General features: G+C 35.2%; 1 protein-coding gene across 2 annotated transcripts in view; it reads right to left on the bottom strand.

The window, feature by feature from the left end:
• Positions 1-4,740: 4,740 nt before the first annotated feature.
• The window catches only part of LOC106117851 (uncharacterized), a 48,561-nt gene continuing 26,912 nt past the window's right edge, over positions 4,741-26,389 (bottom strand). For both annotated transcript variants that reach the window (XM_013312333.1, XM_013312332.1), the window contains exon 3: positions 4,741-6,468. In XM_013312333.1, the coding sequence (XP_013167787.1) occupies positions 4,828-6,465 (1,638 nt within the window). In that variant the 5' untranslated portion in view covers positions 6,466-6,468 and the 3' untranslated portion in view covers positions 4,741-4,827. The remainder of the gene's footprint in view (positions 6,469-26,389) is intronic.

Raw genomic sequence — 26,389 nt, 5'->3', positions numbered from 1 at the left:
TTAGCGATGTATTTGTTATCATTGTCGAGTTCCGGGATCGACGACTAATGACCAGGTGGCTGAGCGTTGTGCTTTGTAGTCTATGTGAAATCATTGCTATGTTACATTTTGAGTTGAATACTAAATTTGGTTTAGCAATTATAATTATTAAAGCCTTTTGGACGATGTTGTGTTTAAATAACTCGGATGGATCACATAACAGAATATCTGTCTTCAAGATTCTAGATGAAGGGGACTGATTCCGAATTTTATTAGTATTTTATTTTGAATTTTTAAATTACGATTTATGTAAATTTTTTTTGGTTCAGATTTTTTATAGTCTATGATTTCCTTATCAGCCAGTAAAAACCTACTATTATTTTGGCAACGAAATGTCTCAACCCTCAAACTAAATTCAAAATCACTGGATAAGTAAATAAAATAAATGTCAAGTTTACAATTCTGTATATACCATTTGAGACAAGAAAACCTTTAAGGCATTAAAGATACTTTAAAAAGTTATTATAGTACTTTGCTTTTTATAACTTTTTTCTTTTGTTTATTATTATAACATATTTTTAATAGAAGTTAGGAAGAAAAACCGACACTGTTCCGGTGTGGCGCAACACTAGCCTTACTAAAATGTCAACGTTTATGTCCCCTCACTAATCATTCTGACACTTTGTAATGAAAGCGCGACATTCACGTCAAATGATTCCAACTAATAATGTCTAAAAGTATTTTGGATAAAGCTGCTTTAATCCGTAAAAGAATGATTGAAATTAAATTTAAACGAATTTCATCATATATTCAGTATTCCCTTTATAATAATATCGAGTATAAATTATTTGTTTATTCGTATAAATTATGTTTACAATTTCAAACGAGAGTTAATTACAAATTATATTTGTTTGTGACATTTATAATAAACAAGTTAATGGATGCTTAATCATAGTTAACTTATTTGTAATTATTAATTGTTTAAAAACTTACAATGATAAGGACAAATACGATATCTAATGAAAACTATCCAAACATTTCTAAGAATCTATTTTTAATCCAGATTTCTAAACTGTCTAAATCTTAACATCTTACTAATATTATAAATGCGAATTGGATGGATGGAAGGATCCATGCAATCGTTCTGGATGAACGACTGCATGGATTCAAGAAAATTTGTTGAAGATTTTTAATTCCGCGCGGACGGAGTGGCGGGCGGCAGCTAGTTTTATAATATGTAATTTTAGTACTACTCGTATTCCCTCATATCTTTAAGCAATCTTTTAATATATGTAACTCGTCCGTTGGCTTTAAATGAAGAGTTTCAAATAAAAAATAAATATAGATCCGACATAAGTAAGGTTTTTCTAAAATATGCTCTTAATCCTCTGTAGTTCAATTGCTTTCAGTTTTCTAATAAATCCTATTTGTCCTGCGTGAGTGTCAACCTTATTTTGTTACCTAGTGGTATTATAAGAGTCAAACTTTATAGCTGCTCGTAATTAGCGACGATCTTAGCAGGGTCCATGTAGTTAATTTTGCGAGGAGGAAAGCACGCTTCACTCGGAATTTTCAGACCTGACTGTGACCTTAACAAATTTTAATATGCATATATACATATACATTATTCAAACTTTAGTGAGACATTATACTAAACTGACATATAAACACGGCTAAGCACTCACGTATATACGTCCGGTGGCGGCACCGACTAGTTTCGAGCCCATCGGGGGCCCTTCATCAGGATGAGTGGTACTGGTATTACTTCGCGGACGCGGCCGCCGCGTATATACGTGAGTGTTTAGCCGTGTTTATATATCAGTTTAATATATATATACAATTTAACTAAACAGTCCAATTGTTAACACTAAACGCGTTGCCTTAAAGTTGAATTTTACGGATGCTCATCCGAAATTGCAAGTCGCCGTATTTAGATAACAATGTACTATGTCCTGTCTATCGGCACATATGTTGAATATCTTTAGTTTTAAATCATATTTTTTGCAAATAAAATATTTCACCAGAATCGGTCATTGTCTAGGTCACAGTCACAGAGCGCAATCAACTTTATCTGCCTGACTCTTGACCCGTGTCGACTGCGAATACAATCCTAAACAATGTCTTATTATGCGTCACTAAGCTACTAAAAAATTATATTTAAACTATAACACATAGTACAAAGTTATTATAACGTACTTAAAGAACACGAACGAATACGCCAATCGTATACCTATGCCATTTTATTCATTGGAAATGAAAGGGATGACGATATGTTTTTGTATCCATCGGCAGTAGTCTATACCTTTGGCAGGTATGTATTAAATTTATTAAGAAGAAAGACGACTAGACAGAAATAAAAACGATCGTGTTACACCATTGCTTTAGATGGGTTTGCATGTAAGGGATGTCTATTTGTATTTGTCTTTGGCTTAGACTAGCTATTCGACATCTTTAGAAAAAACAAAAGAAATTAGTATAGCAAAGTTTATTCGATCACGCGCTGGACTTTGTCGTGTGGTAGGTAATGATCAAGGCCGACAATTAATCGAGATATGGTTAGAACATGCAGCTAGGGCTGCTAACTTTTGATAACTTTTCCTTTGACCTGAACTGTCAGGAAAAAGAAACAACAACCAGAGTCATATTAACCCTTTCTCAAGCACGGACGTCTAAAGTTACAAGGGCCGCTTTGCCTTAGGGTCGCCCGGGGGTCTGGCCCTAGAGGCGTCAGCACATATTTTTACAGTAGAGTCCCTCACAAGGTTAAAACAGCCCTGTCATTGACTCCTTGGCGGACAACGAAAACAAAACAATATCTACACTTCCTCCGTATTTTATTTCCACTTGTTTAACGCTATCCACTTTGACGCGAAGACATCGACCTGTGCCCAAATATCCTCTGTTCAAAACCGAAGAACCTACAAAGGTGACAACCCTAACTGCAACGGAGATAGGCGATAAACGAGTGCACTATGAAACTGTTTACCTATCTAACAAAGGTCGTACGATATGAGATGTACTGTTTACCAACTGTTTAATTGCATCTTCAAGCTTTTTATAAAATGAGGTGGGAAATGTTTCGATGATGTCATCATAATCGGCATACTATACGTCCCCACTGAGGGGCTCGGACCCTACCCTAAGTTAGGTGTGATTAGGCCATAGTCAACGCTGGCCCAGTGCGGGTTGACTTCACATATATCTTGGAATTTCTTCTTAGATATGTGCAGGTTATATAAGAACGTCGGATAAATGCATGTATGTATATTCAATTATGTATAACCGATTACTCTGCAATCGTTTATTTACTATATCTGATTGAACAAAGATTATGACAGTATTTTAATTGAGTCACTCACCTGTACACTAGCTGTGGTGACTACAGCAAGACTGTTCTCTACACCATAATAAGATCCCTTTATGTCCACCAACTATTGTTCCCATATACAGGATCATGGTTAGGGCTGACGCTATTTTATTATTTACTTAAGAAGTGTGGGTATGCTACCCACTTTAAGGACCTATGGGTTAATTTCTGTATGAAAAATCATTTTTCATGATATCGTTTCGATTTTTTTATTCTTAAATAATTATTTCTATTTTATTTTTGAATTAATTTGAGTTTTATTTTTTCTTCGTCATCAAAAAAGAGGTCTAATCAATTAGTACATTTTAAAATTATATGTGAAATTATTTTATTAATGTGTCATAAATAAAATTGCGTTATAAAAAAGTAATTTTGGACAGCCATAGTAAATGAGCAAAGCGCGACCGCGTGAAGGACGATAGTTGTAAGTTGTACTTGTATTGAATTTACACAATGCTTAATAATAATATGATGTGCTAATAACATAGAGATGCCCACATCACATATAATCTGTGCTTACAATCTAATAAAAAGGTTATATTCAACGCAGCAACTAAATTAGAAAATCCTGTATCAGCCTTTTTGAAGTAGAAAAGAAAGTTAAATTTTTAAAAGGAGTTGTAGTTTTATTTCACGACCTATTTAATCTTGCTTTTTTATATTACAGATCGCACAAATATTATTAAAATATCTCAACGATTTTTACAAAAGTTCTAGTTGAATTATTATGCTACGCCATCTATCAGCTTCCTGCGTCGTCTATTTCCTACCTGCGCCATCTATTGGACATTTTCTCCAAAACTCTTTCTTCCACGTCAGGTGGTTTTTCTACTAGCAGAGAGATGTCGCTGTTACTATTTTAATACTTTTTTCGAGCGCCATCTATGTTGTATCATTGTAACTTTAGATATCAAATGTCAGAACTTTTATTTCTTTGCTTTTTTTAAATTGCCAAGCTCAAGTTTAAGAAAAGTTTGTTTTGCGTTTAACGAATATGCGAAAATGTCGCTTCTTTTTCTAATATGCAGGCCCAATGGCCATACAAACATTAATTAATTTTTAACTGCCAAACTTTACATTCTAAGCTAATGCAATAATTAGAACAGTCGTTATTTATTCGTTGAATTTTCTCTGCGTGTCTGAAGCAGCGGACCATACGATCATCGTGTATTATGCACATTCTCTCTAATTACATACTTTCTTTTTCGTTACCGTTTTATTTTATTTATCTACAGCCCTCGGATTTATTTGTTCGAGTGTTAATTAATTTATGATATTGACATGCAAGTAAGCTTGTCCTTTTTCACCAGAGTGACTTAAATCTGTGCATTCTCCCAGAGCATAGACAGAAAGGGATGCTAGTTTCATTTAAGGGAACAAACAAAACACAGAAAAACTATAAAAATAAGTTTAATACTAGCATTGAATAGTTATAGACTAAGCGTAGGTTGTTGTGCGCCCGAGAGCGCGGCGGGCGCGGGTCACCGGTGCGGCGGCAGGAAGGCGAGATCTCGCAGCGCCCGTTCGGCGCGCTCTTGAAGAGGTCCGCGCCAGCGCCACAGCGCAGTGTCGCGCACCGGCTGTGCGCGCAGCTCGCCACACGACTTGCTAAGTGCGGTGACACAGTCTGCGCGGTAGTGCTGTAACCGCGCGTGCCTCGTCTCCAGCGCATACGAGGAGCACGCGCCGCCGAGGCACGCCAGTGGGAAGTGATTGTGGAGCGCCAGTACGCGCTCCGTTTCATGGAACGCTTTCACATACTGGCCGGGCTTGGTGAAGTTGCGCGTGCGGTACACGTGCTGCAACATGTGCATGTAGCGCGGCACGCCCTCCTCCCAGCCATGTTCGTGCCGCAGCGAGTCCAGGAAGTACAGATTAGAGGCGTGGTAGGAGGAGCGCGCCGGCTTTCCAGCCGCGGGCACGGCCAGCGGCAGCACGCGCCGCATCAGCCCGCTCCAGTCCTCGTCCTCGAGCGGTACGATCACCTCGTCGATGTCGAGCAGCGCCAGCCACCGGTACTCGTACATGTGGCGGTACAGGCAGTCGTTGTAAGGAATCAATTCCATCTGGCGCTTGTGCGTCGTCTTCTTCTTGAGGTACATGTGCTGCAGGCCGGGCAGGTTGGGCTGTCCGCCCGGCAGCGTGATCGGTGTCACCTCTACCGCGCCCTGTGCTCGGTAATAGTCCAGCACCTTGGTTATATTCGGGTGCACCTGCAGCTCGTAGAAGAATATCTTGTCGGCTCCGAGGATGCGAATTAGCTCTATCCATTCGACAAGGCGGACGGAGAGGTCCTCGTGCAAGAAGTCTAGGCCCTTGACGCACACCGCGAATTCCTTTCTCGGCGTTGGCGGCACGGGCCGATCGTAGTGGACGCGGAGGTTGTTGGTCGCCCTGTCACAAGGGTTCTCCACAATGGAGACGGAGGCCGGCACCAAATGGCGCACCTCTGCTGGTAGCACGCAGGCCAGCAAGTAGGGCTGAAGCACGTGGTCCCGGTAGTTGCCCCACTTACTATTCCACACGTACTTGTATTCAAGGTTACGGACGACGACGGGCGCCTCGCGCTCCTCGAACCAGAGCTGGCAGTGCGTGGCGAGCGTGGGCTTGATCCGGTCGTGCACGGCGAGCACACGCACCGCGGGCCCGATTCGGGACGTGTTCCGCGCGTCCATGTACGCGCCGTAGAGGTGGAACACGCCTTCGCTGGCCCGAAGCGTCTGCCAGTATGTATTATGGAATTCTAAGTCGTATATCGAAGGGAAAGGTGCGCAGTCTTTCTTCTTATAGTATTTGTTCTTATCGTCCTTGTGCTTGTGCCAGTAAGCCAGTGGGAGTGAGGGCAGCCGGCGCTCGGCGTCGGCGCGCAGCTCATCCTCGGTAAGCACCCTGGTGTCGGTGGCGGGAAGCGCCTGTGTGACAAGCGCAGGAGTTGAGGCGGCCGCCTCGGACTGCAGCAGCAGGCGGGCAGGGGGCGCTGGCGGCGCGGGGCGCGGCGAGGGCGGTGCCTGTAACCGCGGCAGGGCCACGGCAGCCAGCGCCACCCAGCACAGCAGCGCGGCCAACCAGCGCAGCCGTCCGCGCCCACCGCCGCTCCAGCGCGCGCACCAGCCCCGCATCGCCTGCAACACAAGAAAACATACATTAACTATTGCTCTGCACTTCAATACTTCTCTGTGTGAGACTCTGACAGATAATAAAATTACGAACTTAAAAAAGGTAAATTGGTTCTCAAAAACGGGATTAATACCTTATCTACCTTGTTAAACTTAACGTAACTAGTAAAATGTAAAAGCGAGCAGTGTTACAGATCAGAATAAGAAGTGTGATCCTGTATACAGAAGACTACATCCGGAGATGTCAGTATAATTGAATGGTTTTGGTTATGTTATAATAAAAGTACAATAGTATGTTTAAATAACTGATACTTTCACAGTACAAATGGTTTATTGGTTAACTTCCGGCGCGACCTCGTGATGTTATAAAGACACGTTATGAAACTAAACATATTGAATGAATAAACAATGATCGTGTTATGTTTTGCCTTTTTATTAGCGAATATGTTGGTAATGAAGACAACGGTGACAAAACTGACGTAATTAGAATGTGGCCAAAGACTAAAATATAAAAAGAAGGGACGACGTACACCAAACCGTAATCTACGATTTACCTAGTAGTAACAATACTGAATATTATAATTAAACTGTAGAGAAATGTTTTTAATATGTACCAATGTATTTTTCGATTTACATATGTACATTTATCCGACGTTCTTACGATGAAGGAAAACATCGTGATGCAACCTGCACATGTCTGAGAAGAAATTCAAAGATATGTGTGAAGTCAACCAACCCGCACTTGGCCAGCGTGGTATACTATGCCTAATCACCCTTAATTTAGGGTAGACTCCGAGCCCCTCGGTGGGGACGTATAGAGAGTTGATGATGATGAAAATTCCTAATTCACTTTCCTAAAAATATTCCAACATTTATTTTAATATTTCAATTGTTCATTCTTACACTTCTAATAATCTATGGTCGTGTTGGACTTGTCGTGTGAATGTTAAAATAACTTAAGATCAAGTTATGATTGTTCTCGGTGACCTCATGCCCATACCAGGAATAACTTAGTGATACTTTATGACGCAACGTTTCCTATTTGCCTGGCGAATCTTTTTTTTATAATATAAGGTGGAAAACGTGCAAGCGACCACTGCCCATTGACATCCGTAATTGCATTGACGTAGGAGATGCACTGCATGACAATATTATCACTTCCTAAACATCTCTCCATCCATCACTTTTTTATAAGAGAAGGGGGCAAACGAGTAGCGGAAAACACCAAGGTGTTCATCCACGCCCATGGACATTAGCAATACCAGAGGAATCGCAGATGTGTTGCTGGCCTATGAGATGGTGATATGCTCGCTTAATGAAGGACCCTAAATTAACTTCCCTTTGTCATCCTTTTTATAAGAAGAGAGTGAGAAGGGAAAGGCCTTAGGCAACCGGAATGCACATTCATCAAACGAAACGAGGAATAAATTCCGCTTGTCACCTGTCTTCTGTGTGGTCGTGGTATTGTAGTGAAGCCTATTCGTGTAGCAAATGTTGTTGGCTTCTATCACTGTTAATAAGTTGCTAAATTATTATTATAATGTATACAGTATGTTATTTAATTTCACCGTTAACCTAATAACGTAATTAAAAAACATGTTAGTATCATCTTTACACAAATAATTCGATAGCTATTTTCATATTATCAATTTTATTCAGTAATGCTTTGTAATAAATTAATTAATTTCTGGCACAGCCCTAGTATATTAACATAAAACACGCTTTATCATATTAAATATACATATCCAGTATGCTAATAAGTGTAACCGTTTCTAGTTTACTGTTAGCGAAAACTGAGACAGCCCTAATTAACAGAACGTGTCCAATGCTTGCTTCAAAACAAATGTTTAAACACACAATACATAAACAGCAATGTATGCGTAAATAAAGATAAGGTTCATGGTTGTAAGGGTTATCACTTTTATTGTATATTTTTACCTTGAATAAAATTAGAATTTTAGGGATTGCGATTTAAAAGATTGTCTTCTTTGTGTGCCAACCCTAAAGATTTATGTGTCCAAATTCTATTTATTTGGGTAACATAACGAAAGTCCTGTGAGTGTTATAACCAGTTTTGTAATAACGGTTAATCTTAAACAGTTATATGCTAATAGCGGTTAACATCAATATTTTAAAAGCGACATGTATTGGTCATCCCATGAGCGTCTTTGTTTCATATCAAATCATTTTCCAAAACCTCAAAGATGCTCGATTACTAACGGGAAAATTCCGGTTTCAAAATGTTCCAAATTCAATTTTTTTTTTTATTAACGTAACGATATGCCTCTTCACCATGAGAACTATTCGAGAAATATTCGATTTACTTACATAATATTATAAAGAATAAAAAAAATATAAAAAATAAACGATCGAATTAGAATTTTTAGATGTAGATATTGAATAATTAGATGTATTTGGAACGAGAGCCTGTTTTAATAAAAGGTTAATAGAGGTTAAGTAGATTAAAAAAGCGGAATAAATTGCTTTTTAAAAGAGTTGACACTAATTCGTAAGATGTCATCGTTGCTACATTGTTTTTGTCAAAGAATTTTTTTTTTATAAAATACGGTGGCAAACGAATGCTAGCCAGTCACCTGATGGTTACCATACCCATAGAAATATGTAAAAAAATAAAAAGTTGTCTGTTGTAAAAAGGCAAAGGAGCTGACTAAGAGGATATTCCCAATCAATCGTCTTCTGTGTCAAATCTATTTCCCTTTCTCCGAAAATGTTGGGAAGGGAAGGGGAAGGGAATAGGATAAAAATTAGACTATGTACTTTTTTATGAATATATAATGTTAGTAAAGACATTATGAACTTTAAATTAAACCGACTTTTCATTATAAATGTCCATCAAAATATTTTGCTTCCACAATTGTTAAGCACAACGGTTGGTTATGTCAGACATTGTTTAAAAAATAATTGAGAACAAAGGTCGTTGACGAGGACAGACGACCTCCTTACGACGTAATCAGGTTTTATAAGAAGTATATAATTTTAACCTTGTGACAAAATGTACTGCGTTTGAGTTGGCACGTCGAATAGAAGTGTACTCTCCTCAATATGTGCCAACTAAATGTTAACTGTTAAACTTGATTTTAATTTAAAAACACTAATAACGCCTTTATCATTTACTTAAACAAATGCCAAAAACAATACAGTTAAAATGTTTAAAAAAATGTAATAGCAAACAAATATATTTTGTCGTTATATTCTGATTCATTAGCGATGTTATGTTGTAAAAACCCAAGTTATAAGGCCGTAGTTATCTTAACATTATTGCCAGAAAAAACATGTAATTTGACACATAAAATACGGCAACACTCGTATTTCATTAACACGTGTGCGCGGCCATGTTTGTTTTGCGCGCGCGCGTTGCGTCGCGTAACAATTACTGACATTTGATCTCTCGGCGTTGTATGACATTGTTAATTGAATACACGACTCAATTATTATTTCATACATCATTGTATATTCCTACTAGCTGTCGCCCGCCACTGCCTCCGTGCGGAATTAATAAAAAAAAAATAGTAGCCTATGTTTCTTCCAGACCCTTTACAAATATTCAATTTCACAAGTTTGAACACAACATAACGCCTGATTTTTTAATTTTATATTTTTTTATTCGGTAAAATTTTAATACGCTTTAAAGTTAGTCAGCTTTTTAAATGAACGCAACGGTGTAATACATTTTAAAAGCTAGCGTAAGGTCATGCGACGTTTTCGGTACATCCTATTTACATAAAAATTTTAATCTAGAATGTTCTAATTTAAGTAAACATAATAAATCTTGGAGATGACCATCGTTGGACGTCCGCTGAGCGACCTTATAGCCAGGAGTGGAACGGTCACGGACCGCCGCTGTTGCAAAACATCGAATACATTAAGATTTTAACGGTATAGTTCCATTCAATTTTTATATAGGCTTGTAACTTCGATCTGCGAAAACAGTTGCTGCTAATTAGGAGCCGTCATAAACTTTGAATACTATAATAACTAGAACAGTGATGGTAAAACTGCGGCCCGTAAATTAAGAGATTTTTAGTGTACTTTAAGCCCGGTAGGGGCGCTGCACAAATTTTAATATTTTTTATCGATGACGTTACGAGCGCGTTCTCATGAATATTCGTGCTAGGCCCTCATTACTCGTATGTCAAAATACTACTAACAACGGAAATAAAATGATACGAAAAACAATAGCTTCCGTGGCGTGGTATGACACTACAGAACTCGCAAAACGTGACCTTCATAATAACAAACGTAGTCAATATAAAATTTATTTTAACCTCAATTACTTTGTATTCGGAACACGTCCGTGGTCAGGCGTCATTGGACGCAATTGGACGCCAAATGTCGCGTAATAATGTCGTAAAGCAATACTATATATTGACTTCTTAATGTACACTAAAGATACCAAGATAAGAAAATTCAAGCGCTATAAATTGCCGTAAAGTTAGACTTATCAAGTAAATGTTAAAATCCTGGTCAGGCAAATTGTTAAAATTAAAAAAATACTTGAAAACATTGTTTGTTTTAGTATTTCTGATTAACCTAAATTGAAAAACAGAATCATTGTTATCTTTATTACATCGTTAAATACTCGATATTTAATTTAAAACAATTTATTAAAGCGCGTCAATAGATGGCGCTATGTCAAATATAATTTGTTATAATAGATAAAGACAACAGGAGCGTTAGACAAAATGCATAATGAACTTCAAAAATGTAGAGAACTGACAATAACTTTGGATAAGACAGGTGATTGTCGAGCGTCAGTTACATACATCCTTAAAGTTCGCTATGGAATCGCTGCGAAGCGAATGCACTTTGACCCCGCAGTTATGTTCCTACAGCGAAGTATTTTGTTCGATTCAATTCCTCAATGAGTCATGCGTAGAACATGACTGCTCTGTCTCGGGTTTTTATGTGACATTCGTGACGCGTCGCTACGTCATGCTAAGATATCAGATAAACTAAAGCCAGGGGTATGCAACATTTTGATTTCAAATTTAATTATCAATTAATAAGTCAAATGATTAGTTGCATTATAAATATTGTTTTGATTAAGTGTGTTAGATTAATTAGATTAGATTAAGATATAGAATAACATCGTTCGTGATTATTTACTAATAGAAATGTTAAGTTCAATAAAGGGATATTTAAATTAGTAATCTTACGAATATTATAAATGCGAATGTTTAGATGGATGCATATTTGTTTGGAGGTATCTCCGGCACGACTGAACGGATATTGATGAAATTTGGAACAGATGTAGAGCATAGTCTGGAAGATTACATAGGCGGCTACTCACTAAGTTTTTTTTTAAATTTCGGATGTAATCATTTTCGTATTCCAGACGTAGTCACGGGCGACAGCTAGTTCACTATAAATATTAAATTATGGTAGAAAACTAAATTTCTATATCTATCGTTACACATTACGCAGATTTCATATCTATCGCTTCGATTATTTGAAACACGCTACAAAGTAAACTTGAAAGTAATCAGGTTGCACACCTCTGGCTCTCTTTTGAAACGATCTAATTCCGTCAATTTAAGTCGGAAATTGAAGGTCGTTTGTTTACCTGTTACATTTATTATATTTTAAACATACGTAATAGTAAACATCTTTAAAATGTTTCGTACAGTTTCCTGTATTATTTTTTTTAAATCAAGGTTTTTCGTTATATTCCAGTAATTTTACATGTGCATATAAAACTATATTTTAATTATATGACGTCATACTTATTTACAAGCATTATATAAATTAGTTTAGTGATGTTCGAAATATATTCAAAATTAACAGGATCTAGACTTGGTTTTGTTATTTAGATGTTTAAAAGGAATTCCCAAATTTATTTTTACTCTTCTAACAGCCGACACAAATGGTCACATTGAGAGAAGTTTAGTGAGAGAAGATTTCTTATGCTAAATCTATTTTAAGTCTCCCTTAAGGGCTACTTAACGATTCTGAGTTTATTAGTAAGTACAGTACCCTTACAAAAAGTTACCTTTGGTAAAAAGAAGTGAAGGGGAAGTGTGTCTTAATAATATAATTTGGGTCGACTAGCCGTGGGTTTCTGATACTAAAATCTCTGTATTAAAATATTGTTATCCCTATCATTATCTTTGATTAAATAGAGATACCAATATTTTTATATGGATATTTTAGTGTCGGAGAATCACGGTAGTGTAGGTTGTAACTGGTTGGTTAGGTTTGTAGTTAATTTCCTCCTAACTGTCAACTCGCCTTGAATACTGTTACAGTTCAATGAATATATTCATAACAACCTCCATGGTAAGTTTTAATTAAAGTGCATTAAAATTTGCAATTCAAATGTTTCGTAATAAATATACGAAGGTGTTTTTCTTAGGTTATTTCGTGAAATTTCTATCAGTGATAAATTCTAATCGTCTTCCCCCATTTAACTATTTTGTAACAAATTAAAGGAAGAGAAGGGAAATATCCTTTTTCCTGTACAACTTTTCTCTGCCTTTTGCATTAAAGATAGGTAAAATTTTAACATTAAAAATTTGCAGATGAAATATTTTTTTTACTGATTTAAATTATTTGATTGTGTAAAAAAGAAATGTGTTTCGATAAATGTGTTTTAAAATTGTTTTTAAGTACAATTATAAAGTTCGCAAGACAGAAATAACATCGCATGCTAATAACAAGACGGCAAACGCGAGCCCAAATAATTATCTGCCCGCGCCTTACCAAGCACGCTACGTGGAAGAAACATTTTAATGAACGTCGAGTAAAGAGAATGCATGCAAAATGATCATACTGTAGGTTTGCATTGTCGAAACATATTGTCATCCCTCTTATTCTCTTTGAAAAAAACTGAGATGGCAATAGCATTCGAAATTCAAATACTCTCATCATTTGAAATTCGCAGATAGCTTGTATAATTTCATGCAACCGAGAGGGTCATTGTCCGACTTGGAGGGAACTTGTGTCATATGTCATTTGTTGTTTTTTTTATTCTCGGAAACGACACATCTGCAAACAGCCAGGAACACATGTTTTGCTGTTGGGGTTAATTAAAAAAAAATATGGTTGTTTTAATTAGAAATATTTCTTGTACACACAGACGCGGATACTAATTACAAGATAATGATAGTATTCCGCTTTCTTGCGTGCTAATAATTAGAATATGCGTAAGTAATCTGATGGATAAAGTTTAGTTCCCGTTTAGATATACGTTTTGGATTGGTTGTTTCAAAATTACATTCAAATTAGTAAGTAAATCGTGTTAAATCAGCTTAGAATTTTATTCTATTAAATAAACAAATATCCATTGCACTATTTTGTTTATCTAATGAACACTTTGTGTCCAGAATCGTGTTTTTTAATATCAATCTTACTAATATTATAAATGCGAATGTTTAGATGGATGTTTGTTTGAAGATATCTCCGGAACCGCTGAACGGATCTCGATGAAATTTGGTATACATATAGAAGATAGTCTAGAGAACACATAGGCTTATTAAGTTTTTTTTTTAATTCCGCACAGACGGAGCCGAGGGTGTCATATTTTATACATTTAAAATAAGAAATATGACTGTATTAGTTGACAGTCTTGCAATGTTAGATATGGGAAACCTTTCAAGGGGTATAATACCAAACTGGTATATCAGGTACGGGAACTAAACAAGTATCCCTCTTTCCCCGCACCTCCCCTTCCCGATTCCCGACTTGTATTGCCAGTTTTTGTCGCCCTCCAGGTAAACGAGGCGGGATCGACGATTATGTGAAGAGGCCTTTAACCGTGTAATGTGTTAAATAGAATTATGTTTCATAAAATTTTTTGTTAACTTTAATGGCTTTAGTAGATAGAAAAATAAAAAATACGGCCAGTGTCATCCGTTGATAAAAGAGCTTTCGATAGGTTTAAGAGTTTTTAAAATCTTTCCACTAACTCTCGAGTTTAGACGACATAAACAAAGACATCTTTTATTGTAGTACGTAAAAATACTTTTGGAATAAAACATGATAAAAATACTAAGTAATTCAAATAAGATATACTTAATTGCTAGACATTAAAACACATAGTAGTCTAGATGTTATCTGAGATGAATTGCGTGATTATTTTTATAACCTAATGTTATAAAAAACTTAACTATAACCCTGCTTATTTAAGTGCGTATATAGCTTGTATCATGTATAATAAATTTGATGTTAATTTGTCTTAGTATGATTATACGTGTTGATTTGACAAAGAGTAGTATGCGACAGTGGCAGTAAAAGTGTGTTTTATTGTTAGAACCCATTGTGTGTCGACTCTGGTACCAATATATCTGATACGAGACTCTGACGTCATATGACATAACACAAGATAGATTCTACGTATTGTACGATGGATGGATGTTTGGCATAGATATAGAACATAGTCTGGAAGGGACATAAGGTACTTTTTAATTTTTTTTGTATCTTTTTTTTGGAAAGTTCAATATTGAATAAATCTGCTCGTTTGTTTGTCGTGTTGTTGATATAAAATAGAGTTCTCTTGCTTGGTAGCTTCACAATGACTCAACTTAATCTTATATTGTTCAATATCAGTGCTACATACGAAATACGAGACGGTCTGCCGCGCGAAAAACACTTCATTGTCTTTACATCCGTCAACCATCGACAATATTCCATTTGAATACATAATGGGTTTTATTTTTATAATTGTTATAAACCAGCTGATATATTAGTATAGCGGTTTATATTTGGAGTTAGTTTTAGGTTCGATTTTTAAATATTTTTTTTTATATCATTAAGTGGCAAACGAGCGAGCGGCCACCTGAAATCGCTAAAATAGCTAAGTGACCGTTACCCATAGACATACGCAATTACATATGCGTTGCCTACCTATAATCGACGGAGGAGGTGATACCCAGAAAGAAAATATTTTCCCTTTCCATGCAATCTCTCATCCAGAAAGTGCACTTCCACTTCCCATCGTTTCCTTATAAGAAAAACGGTGGGAAGAGAAAGAGGACTAAATTAGGCCTCCGGGACGCACACTCATCAGAGGAAACGCGGAATTGCTTCCACTTCACGCCTGCCTTCTGTGTGATCGTTGTATTTCACCGGGCGAGCCGGGACAATTCGTGCGAAGATGTTAAAGCGGGCTCTACCATTGTTAAATATACGTGGGTCTATATGCTTGCTACGGGGTACTGCTGTGGAATTATTTTAAACAGTTTTGTTAACCTTGTTCTGCCTTTTATTTTATGCTGGATTTTTGTGGATTAATAAAAAATAAAAAAAGATATTTATTGTTTAATTTAATAGTAAAATTGGCATAGAAACATTGAGGTAAAAAGTTTATTAAATCCTGCTTCGTGCACTTTGCTATAATGGTAGATAATCGAACTTTAAAGTTATGTATTCATGAAGGTAAAGCAAACTTGTCTTCCAGTGTGCCCTTTACAGACTCTCAGCTTTCTATAGTACAGGGCTGGTTGAACCATGGCCCGCAAGCTCATGAAACTTTACCTCAATCGAATTTATTGAAAACTTGGTAGATAACTTTAGGACTTAAAATCATTTTTTATTAATAAAAATATACATACCATGAAAAACACTAAAATAATTGGATTGTATTGAAAATTAAATTAAATATAAAAGTTTTTAATTTGAGTTTCCTCTCCTCAAACAAACGTACATCTTGTTCACATCTCTCTCATTTAAATAGAAAAAACAGAGACAAATGAAAGTGTGAAACAGTGCAAACATCGGACTGCGTCCGCGCGGAATTAAAAAAAAACATAATTAGTGACCTATGCGTTCTTCCAGACTGTTCTATATGTCAAATTTGATCGAGATCCGTTCAGCCGTTCTGGAAATAGCTTCTAATAAACATCCTTTTTTTATTTATCATTTATATAAAAATAATAAAAAAAATAAAGAATTATACAAAATATATTATACTAAAAATAGAACACCACCGGCTGCGGAATCCCATGACTCAAACAACCAGTGGTCAGGGCTGCAGAGACAGGAACCTTCTCACGCTGCGCGTGGTTTCATTTATAATACTAGTAAGATTACCAAAGGTTGGTTACCCCTGTCTATGACGAGACAGCGTGGGCAGTGACCGATCTCACAGCATGCAATTGACATTTGAAGTATGGGTGTTAATAATCACCTATAATCTTTGAGTATACTACGTCTATCGTTATTCCAAGAGAAATCTTCCTATTAAATTATTCAAACTTTCGTGAGACATTATACTAAACTGATATATAAAAACTATAAAAAAAAAGGATAAGTGGTACTGGTATTATTTCGCGGCGCCCACTCATGCTGATGAAGGGCACCCGATGGGCTCGAAACTAGTCGGTGCCGCCACCGGACGTATATACGTGAGTGTTTAGCCGTTTTTATATATCAGTTTAAATCTTCCTATATATTACATTACTCATTGTGTGTTACTCCGAATGGTACAAAAAACATTAACTATTTTGTATATAATTTTTTTTAATTTTATGACCTGGTAACATAGACCTTTAGGTCATATCTTATTTGGAAAAAGTTCATTACTTTGGATACTATTTTGTATACCTACATATTGATTTATCAAAGACTAAAAACTTTGGGTAACTACGCCAGCGAATTTTTTATTTCGTTGGGGATATATTGAGTTATGTAAAATAACATATCTATTATAAGGAATACGTATATTTTTCAGGCTGAAAAATGTCTATGCACTTTTCAATACCTTTGTTTTGAAATTAATATGTAGGAAAAAACTTTAGGTTTAACATTCTTGTATAGGAAACGAATACTATTGAAGCAATGACTTTAAATATAGTATGTACCTTCTAGATTTTTATTTGCATACTATCTTTATATTTATGCTAGAATTAAGATGGTCATTACGTGAAAGTTCGTGCTAATGCGCCGCGCCTCCTACTCGTATCACTCTCTACAAACAAATCCACAGAGTATAAAGTAAATATGAAATGTCAACTAATACACCATATACAAAGAGTATTTATATAAAAATAAAACAAAAAGCTCGATTGACTATTCTTTGACATTCAAAAAATGACGTTCTATTTTTAAAATTTGTTGTAATTGGGGGCAAAGACGAGACAAATCAAATCAAAGCGTTATCAACTACTTGTAATAAGATATTGTTCATTATGATTAAATTTTTTGGAGGTTATTTATATAATGGCTCTATTCGATTTATTTAAATCGTATTATTACCATTAATTACATCTTTACTTTAAAATCCGGTTTCTCTTCGTTTGAATTACGCATATTTTTATCTTTTAATTAATCAGTATGTTATAAAATACAATGCAAATATATATACATTTTAGCTTCGCGGCAGATGTAATGACCTTGATCTTTTAAAACTTGATTTGATGAGCAAAGATTTTATATTGCATCTAATATTTTACTAATATTATAAATGCGAATGTTTAGATGGATGTTTGAAGATATCTCCAGAAAGGCTGCATAGATCTCACTAAAATTTAGCACACATATAAAACAGCATATCACGACTGCCCTGAGACAAGCCGAAGATAGGACGTGGTGCTGGTCGACACAGCCGTAATAGCATATCAAAACGAGCACGACCTTCAGTAATGAAGCATACGAAGAACATAGTCTGGAAGGACATATAGGCTACACTAATTATATTTTCTTTTTAATTAGGCGCGGACGGAGTCGCAGGCGACCTCTAGTTAGTAAATATTTAATTATCTATTAGTGAAATACAATACGGATATTATTTGACGTAAAAAATATCGTTATGATGTGATAAAAGACGAAAAAAAATTGTTTATTCTTTCGAAGGAAACAAATTAAAAAGGATCAAAGTGAAGGACTACAGTTGTATCAACCGTTATGTTTTTAAAACCGTTATTATAATCTCTTCGAACATGTGTTTGAGACCTAAATCTTTGTGTAAAACCTATCACCATCCCTGTCATTATCTTTGACAAAACAAAGATAGGAATATGTTTTAAACAGAGATTTTGTTGTCAGAAACCCACGGTTAATTTTTCTTAAGTGAAATAATTATATTTCTACGAAAATTGTACTAAATAATTGTTTTCTCGGAAGATATTTTAAAAAAATATATTAGTGTCCAAATCTTATTAATATTATAAATGCGAATGTTTAAATGTATGGATTTAATAATTTTTGTTTGAAGATATCTCTAGAAAGGCTGAACGGATCTCGCTGAAAGTCATAGATGTAGAACATAGTCTGGAAGAACATATAGGCTACTTATTATTATTTTTTTTAATTCCGCGCGAATGGAGTCGCGTGCGACAGCCAGTATTTGAAATGAAAATTATGTTACACTTCAATGACTAAGCGGCTACTTCTAGAATTTTAGATGCGTCATCTAAGGACACAGACTAAAAAAGATAATACTAGATTTCAGTAACAATGTCGTGTGGGTTAACAACAAATATAGAAATATCAAAATGTGGGAAGAGTTAAATAGCTTGCATCTTTAAAATTTCGTCAGCGTAAAAGAAATATTTGTTACATTTTGTTGATTGAAAAGTAACTATTGTGTGAGTAATCATATAGAAGTTTTTAAATCAGTAGGGTAAACCCCCCTTGAATCGGAATGTTAAACGCGTAATGAGTGACAGGCCCTTGAGTCCATGGAGCGTCCACCTAATCGATCTAAGACCTCGGTGACCTCCCAATCCGGTAACTATAACGAAGTAACAGCCCGAGCCGAGGTTCCTGAGGGAGCCCTCGAGTCTTGTTACTCTTAAACGAGGTTCGTGCTAAGCGCCATCTGCGCCCGGCCACCTCAAGCCCGGTGAAGCTGTATATGCCTCCTTAAGGCAAACAGTGGCAATTCAGTCAAATATTTTTTTTTAATCGTTGTTTTACTTTTAAACAAGGTTTTAGCTAAGCACCTCAAGCCCGTTGCAACTGTAAATGAATTTACAAGGCAAAGAGTGACTACTCAGTCTGGCTCAGTCTCAGCCTGTTATCGTGTTCAATAAATATAATTGTGCAATTGTAATTGTTTTCGTGAATCCTTAAATAGTTTTATATATAACAAAGTTTGTAAAATATCATAAAATAAGGCCACACAATGCCAACAAATGTTAAAACTATGCGTTTTTATTAGATTATGAATTTATACTAGAGCTGGCCATATATCGAATTTAAATCGATTCATCACTGGGCTATGCATTTAGTTTTTAATTTATATGTTAATTTTTGGTATATAATCCGAGTAACTTATGTGACCCGGCGAGCATAAGTCAAACTGTTATAGTTGTCTGTCAAAAATGTCAGAAAATTCTTGTCTACTGTAGTATTGTCATTTCTCTATGTATCATTTTCTTTGTCTAAGTAGATTTTATATATTATTTTTTTTTTTTTTTTTTATAACAGAAGGGGGCAAACGAGCAGCGGGAACACCGAAGTGTTCAACGACGCCCATGGACATCAACAATACCAGAGGAACCGCAGATGCGTTGCCGGCCTTTGAGGTGGTGATTATTTCTTCTAACTGGACTAACTCTCTTACCGGGCCAGATAAATTTGTCGAATCACACGGTACATCGGCGGGATATGATATTTTATAAGAGGGTCAACATACGATTACTTTGTGCCAATAATTGAATCAATTAGTTTTTTTTTAGCTTTAACTAAAAGCGGTATTACCGTGGTAGAAAAAAATAACTTGTCACATTGACAGATGTCAGTGTCAGATAAACGTATGCGTCATTTTTTAATACAACCTCGGTTTTTTTAATAAAAATGAGCAAACGACGGCTATAAAAATTCAGCCAAAATTTATCCGATTGTCCTAATCTTGTACGAATTTTTTTTTCTTACGCCACATTTTAATAACAAACTGAGCTACTTTAATAGTTACATTTTTAATATAGAATAATTTAACTAAGCATAGAAAAAAAGAAAATACAAAATTATTTAGTTAATTGGTTTTGTACTTCAGATTCAGATTTCATCTAATATTTTAGCGTAGGATTTTTTAATGTCACTTTGTGAGGAAAATCTTGGAATTAAAATTTAAAATGCTCAATTTGATGATCAAAAGTACGCCTTATTTTGCAAAATATTAAATCTTAGAATTAAAAAAAAACTACTTAAATAACATCGTAATATGTTATTACTAGAATCAAACTCTAATCAACCATTATCTTTCTATTATTGCACTAAATATTTGTAATAAATTACGCAAAAAAGTTAACAAGCATGCATATTTTATAAAAAATAGATCAATAGTTGCTTTTCGTATCTTGATGGCAACATTTAACCTATACGACCTTGTGGTCGATTAGTTTTCACTGGAGTTATTATGAAAATATTTCACTATGCTTGTCGTACGTATTGTGACATTTGTTTTTTTAAAAGCAAACGGTGGCAATCACTGCCATTCAGCCAGTGTTAAATGCCACGCACTTCAAATATTAATTTACAATTTATATAATTACGCTAGATTTTTTAAGATTTTATGGTCTACTTCAGAACCAAGACTTTGATTGTTTTTAAAAAGACCTTGTGTTGATCGCCTTTTTTATTAAAAAAAAAGAAAATAAGCTTGACAATTTGTTTTAGAGGTTATAATCCAGATTAGAATATAAGGCACTGACAGCCAATTGGATAATTCCTTTTCTGAGGACATAAAAGACATTTCTTTTATATCAGTTTCTCACAAGGATATCAAACGTATTTCCTCCCTTTATTCAGTATATTTAAATAGTTTTTTTTCAAATGACAACACGATAATGTACAAAAAAGTTCACAATATACTTTCTAACTGTACAAGTTTATAAAGGGTCAGGGCGTTCATGTATTACTTAGGTATTGTCTACGACTTCGTCTGCGCGGATTTAAAAAAAACCTCTTAATTGTGCCTACATGTTCTTTCGGACAGTGTACCATACTACATCTGTACCAAATATCATTCGGATCTATCCATCTGTTCTGATGATGCCTAACAATCATCCATCCAAACTTTCGCATTTATAATATTAGTAAGATTTTCAATGACATAATGCACGTGTCTGTTATTGAACATATTTCTATGTCTGCTATTCGTGTAGAAAGATGCAAAATAAAAACATTCTAAAAATAATGTTTCATTTTACGCGTGTTACGAACATACGATGTAAGATGCCAGTATTATTAGTATGCTAGTAGTAACTATTATTTGCGAATTAAAGTGTATGTTTTATTTATAAAATTGTTAGGCGTAAGCATTTCCAAAATTAGGGCCACGGAAAGTTCCAATATTAAAATCTATGGTTGTAACAAAAAAGTTTAAACAATTTTATAATAAAAAAAAACAAGTACCTACTTTTTTCTTATAAGTAAAGATGGGAAGTGGAAGTGGATTTTCCGGATGAGAGGATGCATGAGTAGGGAATCTATTCTCTTTCTGTGCATTCCTATGTCAATTAAAGGTAGGCAACGCATATGCAATTGCGATGTCTATTGGCAACGGTCACTTGCCCATAGACATACGCAATGTAGAAAAAAATTGCGTAAATTAGCGATATAAACGGCTGTATATTTTGATTGTGTTCAGCAGGAGCAGCAGACCTAAGTATTTGAGTTTGATACCTTCAAGCTTTTCTGAGGAAAAGGGTATTTACAGACTGACGGACAGACAACAATGTGATCCTATATATTTACCTTTCGAGGTACGGAACCCTAAAAATTAATAAAAGTGTTCCGCAGTTGAATTATAGATAAATAACTTATATAAACATATCTGTAGTATGCAGTTTTCGGTGCGCGGACGCATCATATCGTCTATTCTGTTAGCGTTGGCAAATATTTTGTTGGTTTTCACTTCGCTTACGAAATAAACCGCGAAGTTACATGTCACGGATGATTCAACTGTTATACGTGTATGATATAATAATATTTACAGCAAAAATATACTTCGATAATAAGGCGATATTATTTAACATTAACCGTTGGTTTCTGAAACGAAAAATCTTATGTATAAAATTCTCGGGTCACAATTTTCGTTCTTATACTCCTCCGAAACGGCTTGACCGATTCTCATGAAATTTTGTGAGCATATTGAGTAGGTATGAGAATCGGCCAACATCCATTTTTAATCCCGCGCGGACGGAGTCGAGGGCGACAGCTAGTTTTTTTTATAAAAATAATGACAAGGATGATCGTCATATTTTCAATAAAACACAGATAATAATAAGAAATATGATTTAAATGAGGATTCAGAAACCTACGGTTAGTTATTTAAAATTCGAATTCCAATCGTAAATATTTACAAAATAATTATGGCTTTTGTTTTCAATTTTATTTATAATTTTGTACGCTACTAAAAATAATCTATTAATTTTGCTTGTACATAGATTTTATGTTAATTTCAGAACACATTTTCGTTTGAAATGTCGCGTAAAGAATAAAACCTACTTAGTACAAGTTAAATATTTTTTTATAAAACTTTAAGGTATTGTTTTCTCTGCATTTACAACATTGAATAAAACAATGAGTCAAAAAGTAGGGTTAAACAATAAAAACATACTTTCAAAATTCCCCCTTCTATGAAGTCGGAATAATTGAATCGAAAATACCTTTACAAATAATATTTCAACATGGCGGCTCGCACGTGCTTAACAGACTGGTTATTTCCCCTTCTATTTCTGAACAAATTGCACGTGGCACTGGTGGAAAGGAAATGCGGGCCCTACCATTGAACTCCCCTGGTCATAAACTTACTTCCCTATTGCGTTCGAATTAAAACATTCAACGATACATTTCTTAGGTATAGTGTTTTTAGAAGAGCCATTTATTTGTACGTTAATGCCTTACAAAAGCATATATTACAATAAAAATCTCATGATTCAAATAAGATATTAATATGTTGATTAAAAATATTATTTGGTAGAGTACGAGTTGGCACAGGACCGGAAAGGGTTCGCTGAGCTGACGGCTAACTTCCAGTAATGGAGAGACATTAGAAGAAGAAGAATTCGAAAAGCATAGACGCAATTTTGTTCAAAAAACGAATTACGTTATGCGTAGTACCAGTTAAAATGCACTAATACGGCCCTACAATTAAACTCCCCTGGTTATAAACGGTGTTACTTCCCTATTGCTATTCAGTAAAAGCATTTGTCGTTAAATTATTTTAAGTGCAAAGTTGCATATAAAAGTTAAAAAAATTGTAATTAAATAAATAATTTAGACGTAATAAAAATGTTTTTCCTTTTTTTTATAAATGTTTATTATTTTATTTAAAAAAACATACAGATAAAAATGTGTTCCGTTTCACGTACGTTTACAAAACAGTTTTTTTTTTTGGTAAGCGTTGAATCGTAATAGCGATGAATTCAAATGATCTTATCAAAAACCGTTCTTTTTATTTGAGTGTACTTACATAATATAATTTCGGAGCGAATGTAAGTGTATTGTACGGAAATGTTTATCTGTTTTACATCTATTTCGTGTTTAAATTGATATTTAAATAGTAATCATAATTTAAATCCAAAAATAGAGATCCAATTTGACGAAAAATAAACAAATGAAAAAAAAAACAAATTGAATCGTCTTTTGAAGCAAAATATTGTAATATAAATTTGCCAAAAATGCAGAACATAGTCTGGAAGAACACATACGATTAATATTTATTAAGTTTTTATAATTCCTCGCGAACGGAGTCGCGGGCAACAGTTAGTTGGAACAAATTACCGATGTCAGCTAATCCATTCAAGTTAGCGTTTACGAATTTACTCCTCAAATAAACCCAAACTTACATCGCATCTTATATAAATCTAATTATGTATCCTCAAGACAAACTGACATGCAATTTATAACTTCAAAGGATTGTTGGAATTGTCAATACAAACAAAATTAAACCTTAATGGCTAATCTAATGCAGTAAATGTAGACTAAAGTAGCATAAATCTATCAACGTCTGATGTAACTGGAAAGTCAGCGTGCATTGTCAGCCGGTCCCGCGCTCTTGCGAAACTCTTATGATCTTTGAACTTATCTAGATTTAGAGCTTTCATTTCATGTTTAAATCTATATCACGTTAAACGCCAAAGTAGTAATATAAAAGTAATGTCAAATCTACAATATATCTTAGTTTAGGGTTCAATCAGAAGCTGGGTTCCGCGGATATTATAAAAAAAAAACATTATCATCAATTGTAACAAGTTTGTCTCGTTGCAAAGGACAAGGCAATTTCTGTAAATGAAACACCGCGATTTTCCCTCACTGTACATGAAAAAATTATGTGCCGTTACACTGCTTAAAATATCCACCAGGCTAGCCACTACATGCTACCGACGAGTCCTAGGATACTTTGGACATATTGCCCGGAGAAACCCCGACAACCTAGACAAATTGGTTGTGAACGGAAAGATAGAGGGTAAAAGGTCAAGGGGTCGATCAGCTACTCGCTGGTAAGATCAAGTGCAGGCTATATTGGGACTTAATATCACGACTGCCCTGAGACAAGCCGAAGACAGGACGGCGTGGAGGCAGCTGGTCGACACGGCCTTTAAAGCGTACTAGGACAATCACGACCTTCAGTAATGAAGAATACGAAGAAGAAGACACTGCTTAAACATATAGTGTCTCTAATTTCATTAAAAGGACTGTAAAGGATAAAAATACGTATTATTAAGATATTTTTTACTGGTATTTTGGTGAAAAGTAGATATCTTTGTATCCGTATCGCTTCTTAGCGTGGATATTACGTATTCTAAAAAGAAAATATCCTAACAATACCTTAGGATCTTTTATTATGCACACGTACAAGTATATCTAGAACTAATCGACAGTGAATTAGCAACGCTGTTATGCTACGTGTCTGTGAATCCAAATGACCAGTTTACAGCTCTATACCATACAAGGTTTTTTATGTTTTCTTACACCTGCATTTATACTTGGACTTGATAAAGCACACATAAATTAAACAGAATATATTAGTTACCTATCATGACGCATAAACGATAAAAAATGTAATATTATATTTACTGTGAGCAGAATGCGCTTAAATGAGTATAAATTCCACGAGAATACAGTTGCGGGCAAAAGCTAGTGGCTGAATAAAAGAGAATTTTGAATTTCGAATATTTCATACTAAGGGAACATACCCATACTACGTGACCTTTAATTTTTAGTTTTTCCGACCCATCCCTCCTCTCGGTGACCACTGGTAGTACATGCCAAGATTTTACTTTAGTTTTTACGTAGAATTTTATAACTATATTATGATTATGGTAAAAATTGAAAAAGAAATAATTTGGCTCATACTCTTCTTTATAGCATAAGACTGCATGAATACTTAAATTACTAGTGGATTATGTATTATCAAAAAAAAACAAGTAACGACTACGTGACTAAAATCTGAGCCCCTCCCTGCTCCTGTGACTGACCGTAGTATTTTAAAGACTCCGCTTCCCCCCTAAACGGGTCACGTAGTATGGGTACGTTCCCTAAGGTCATAGTTGCAATCATGTCTTTTTTATTTAAATTCAGTCTGTTACTGGCAACTTTATTCAAAAGAGTTTCGTTTTGAATGACAGTGAACAAGATTGGTACTGGCCATCTCAACAGCGTGAAATATCAAACGCGGGTCAGTAACGGGCCGTGCCGCGGGCGACAACGGAATTTATCAACACAATACTAGTCGTGCTGTCCTAAATATACTTTTATTGAGGTAACATAACAAAAGCATCGGAGAAAATGTACAATTTAATTTGACAAAACTAAAATAATAAATAAAGTCTATAAAGAATAATTGTAATCAAAATTAGGCGTATCAAGGGTGTGCCAAAATGACCAAAATGGTTGCCTAACCCTTGGAGTGCGTTAGTGCTAATTTAGATTTAGTAAGAGTCATAAAAATTGCAAATAATTCTATGGTTTTTTGTCTGGGATTATTATAGTTTTACGGACTGACTTTTTTGAAAATAAC

The sequence above is a fragment of the Papilio xuthus genome, unplaced genomic scaffold, assembly GCF_000836235.2.
Source record: "Papilio xuthus unplaced genomic scaffold, Pxut_1.1 DF827679.1, whole genome shotgun sequence".
Lineage (NCBI taxonomy): Eukaryota > Metazoa > Arthropoda > Insecta > Lepidoptera > Papilionidae > Papilio > Papilio xuthus.
This window is presented reverse-complemented; position numbering and strand designations above follow the sequence as displayed.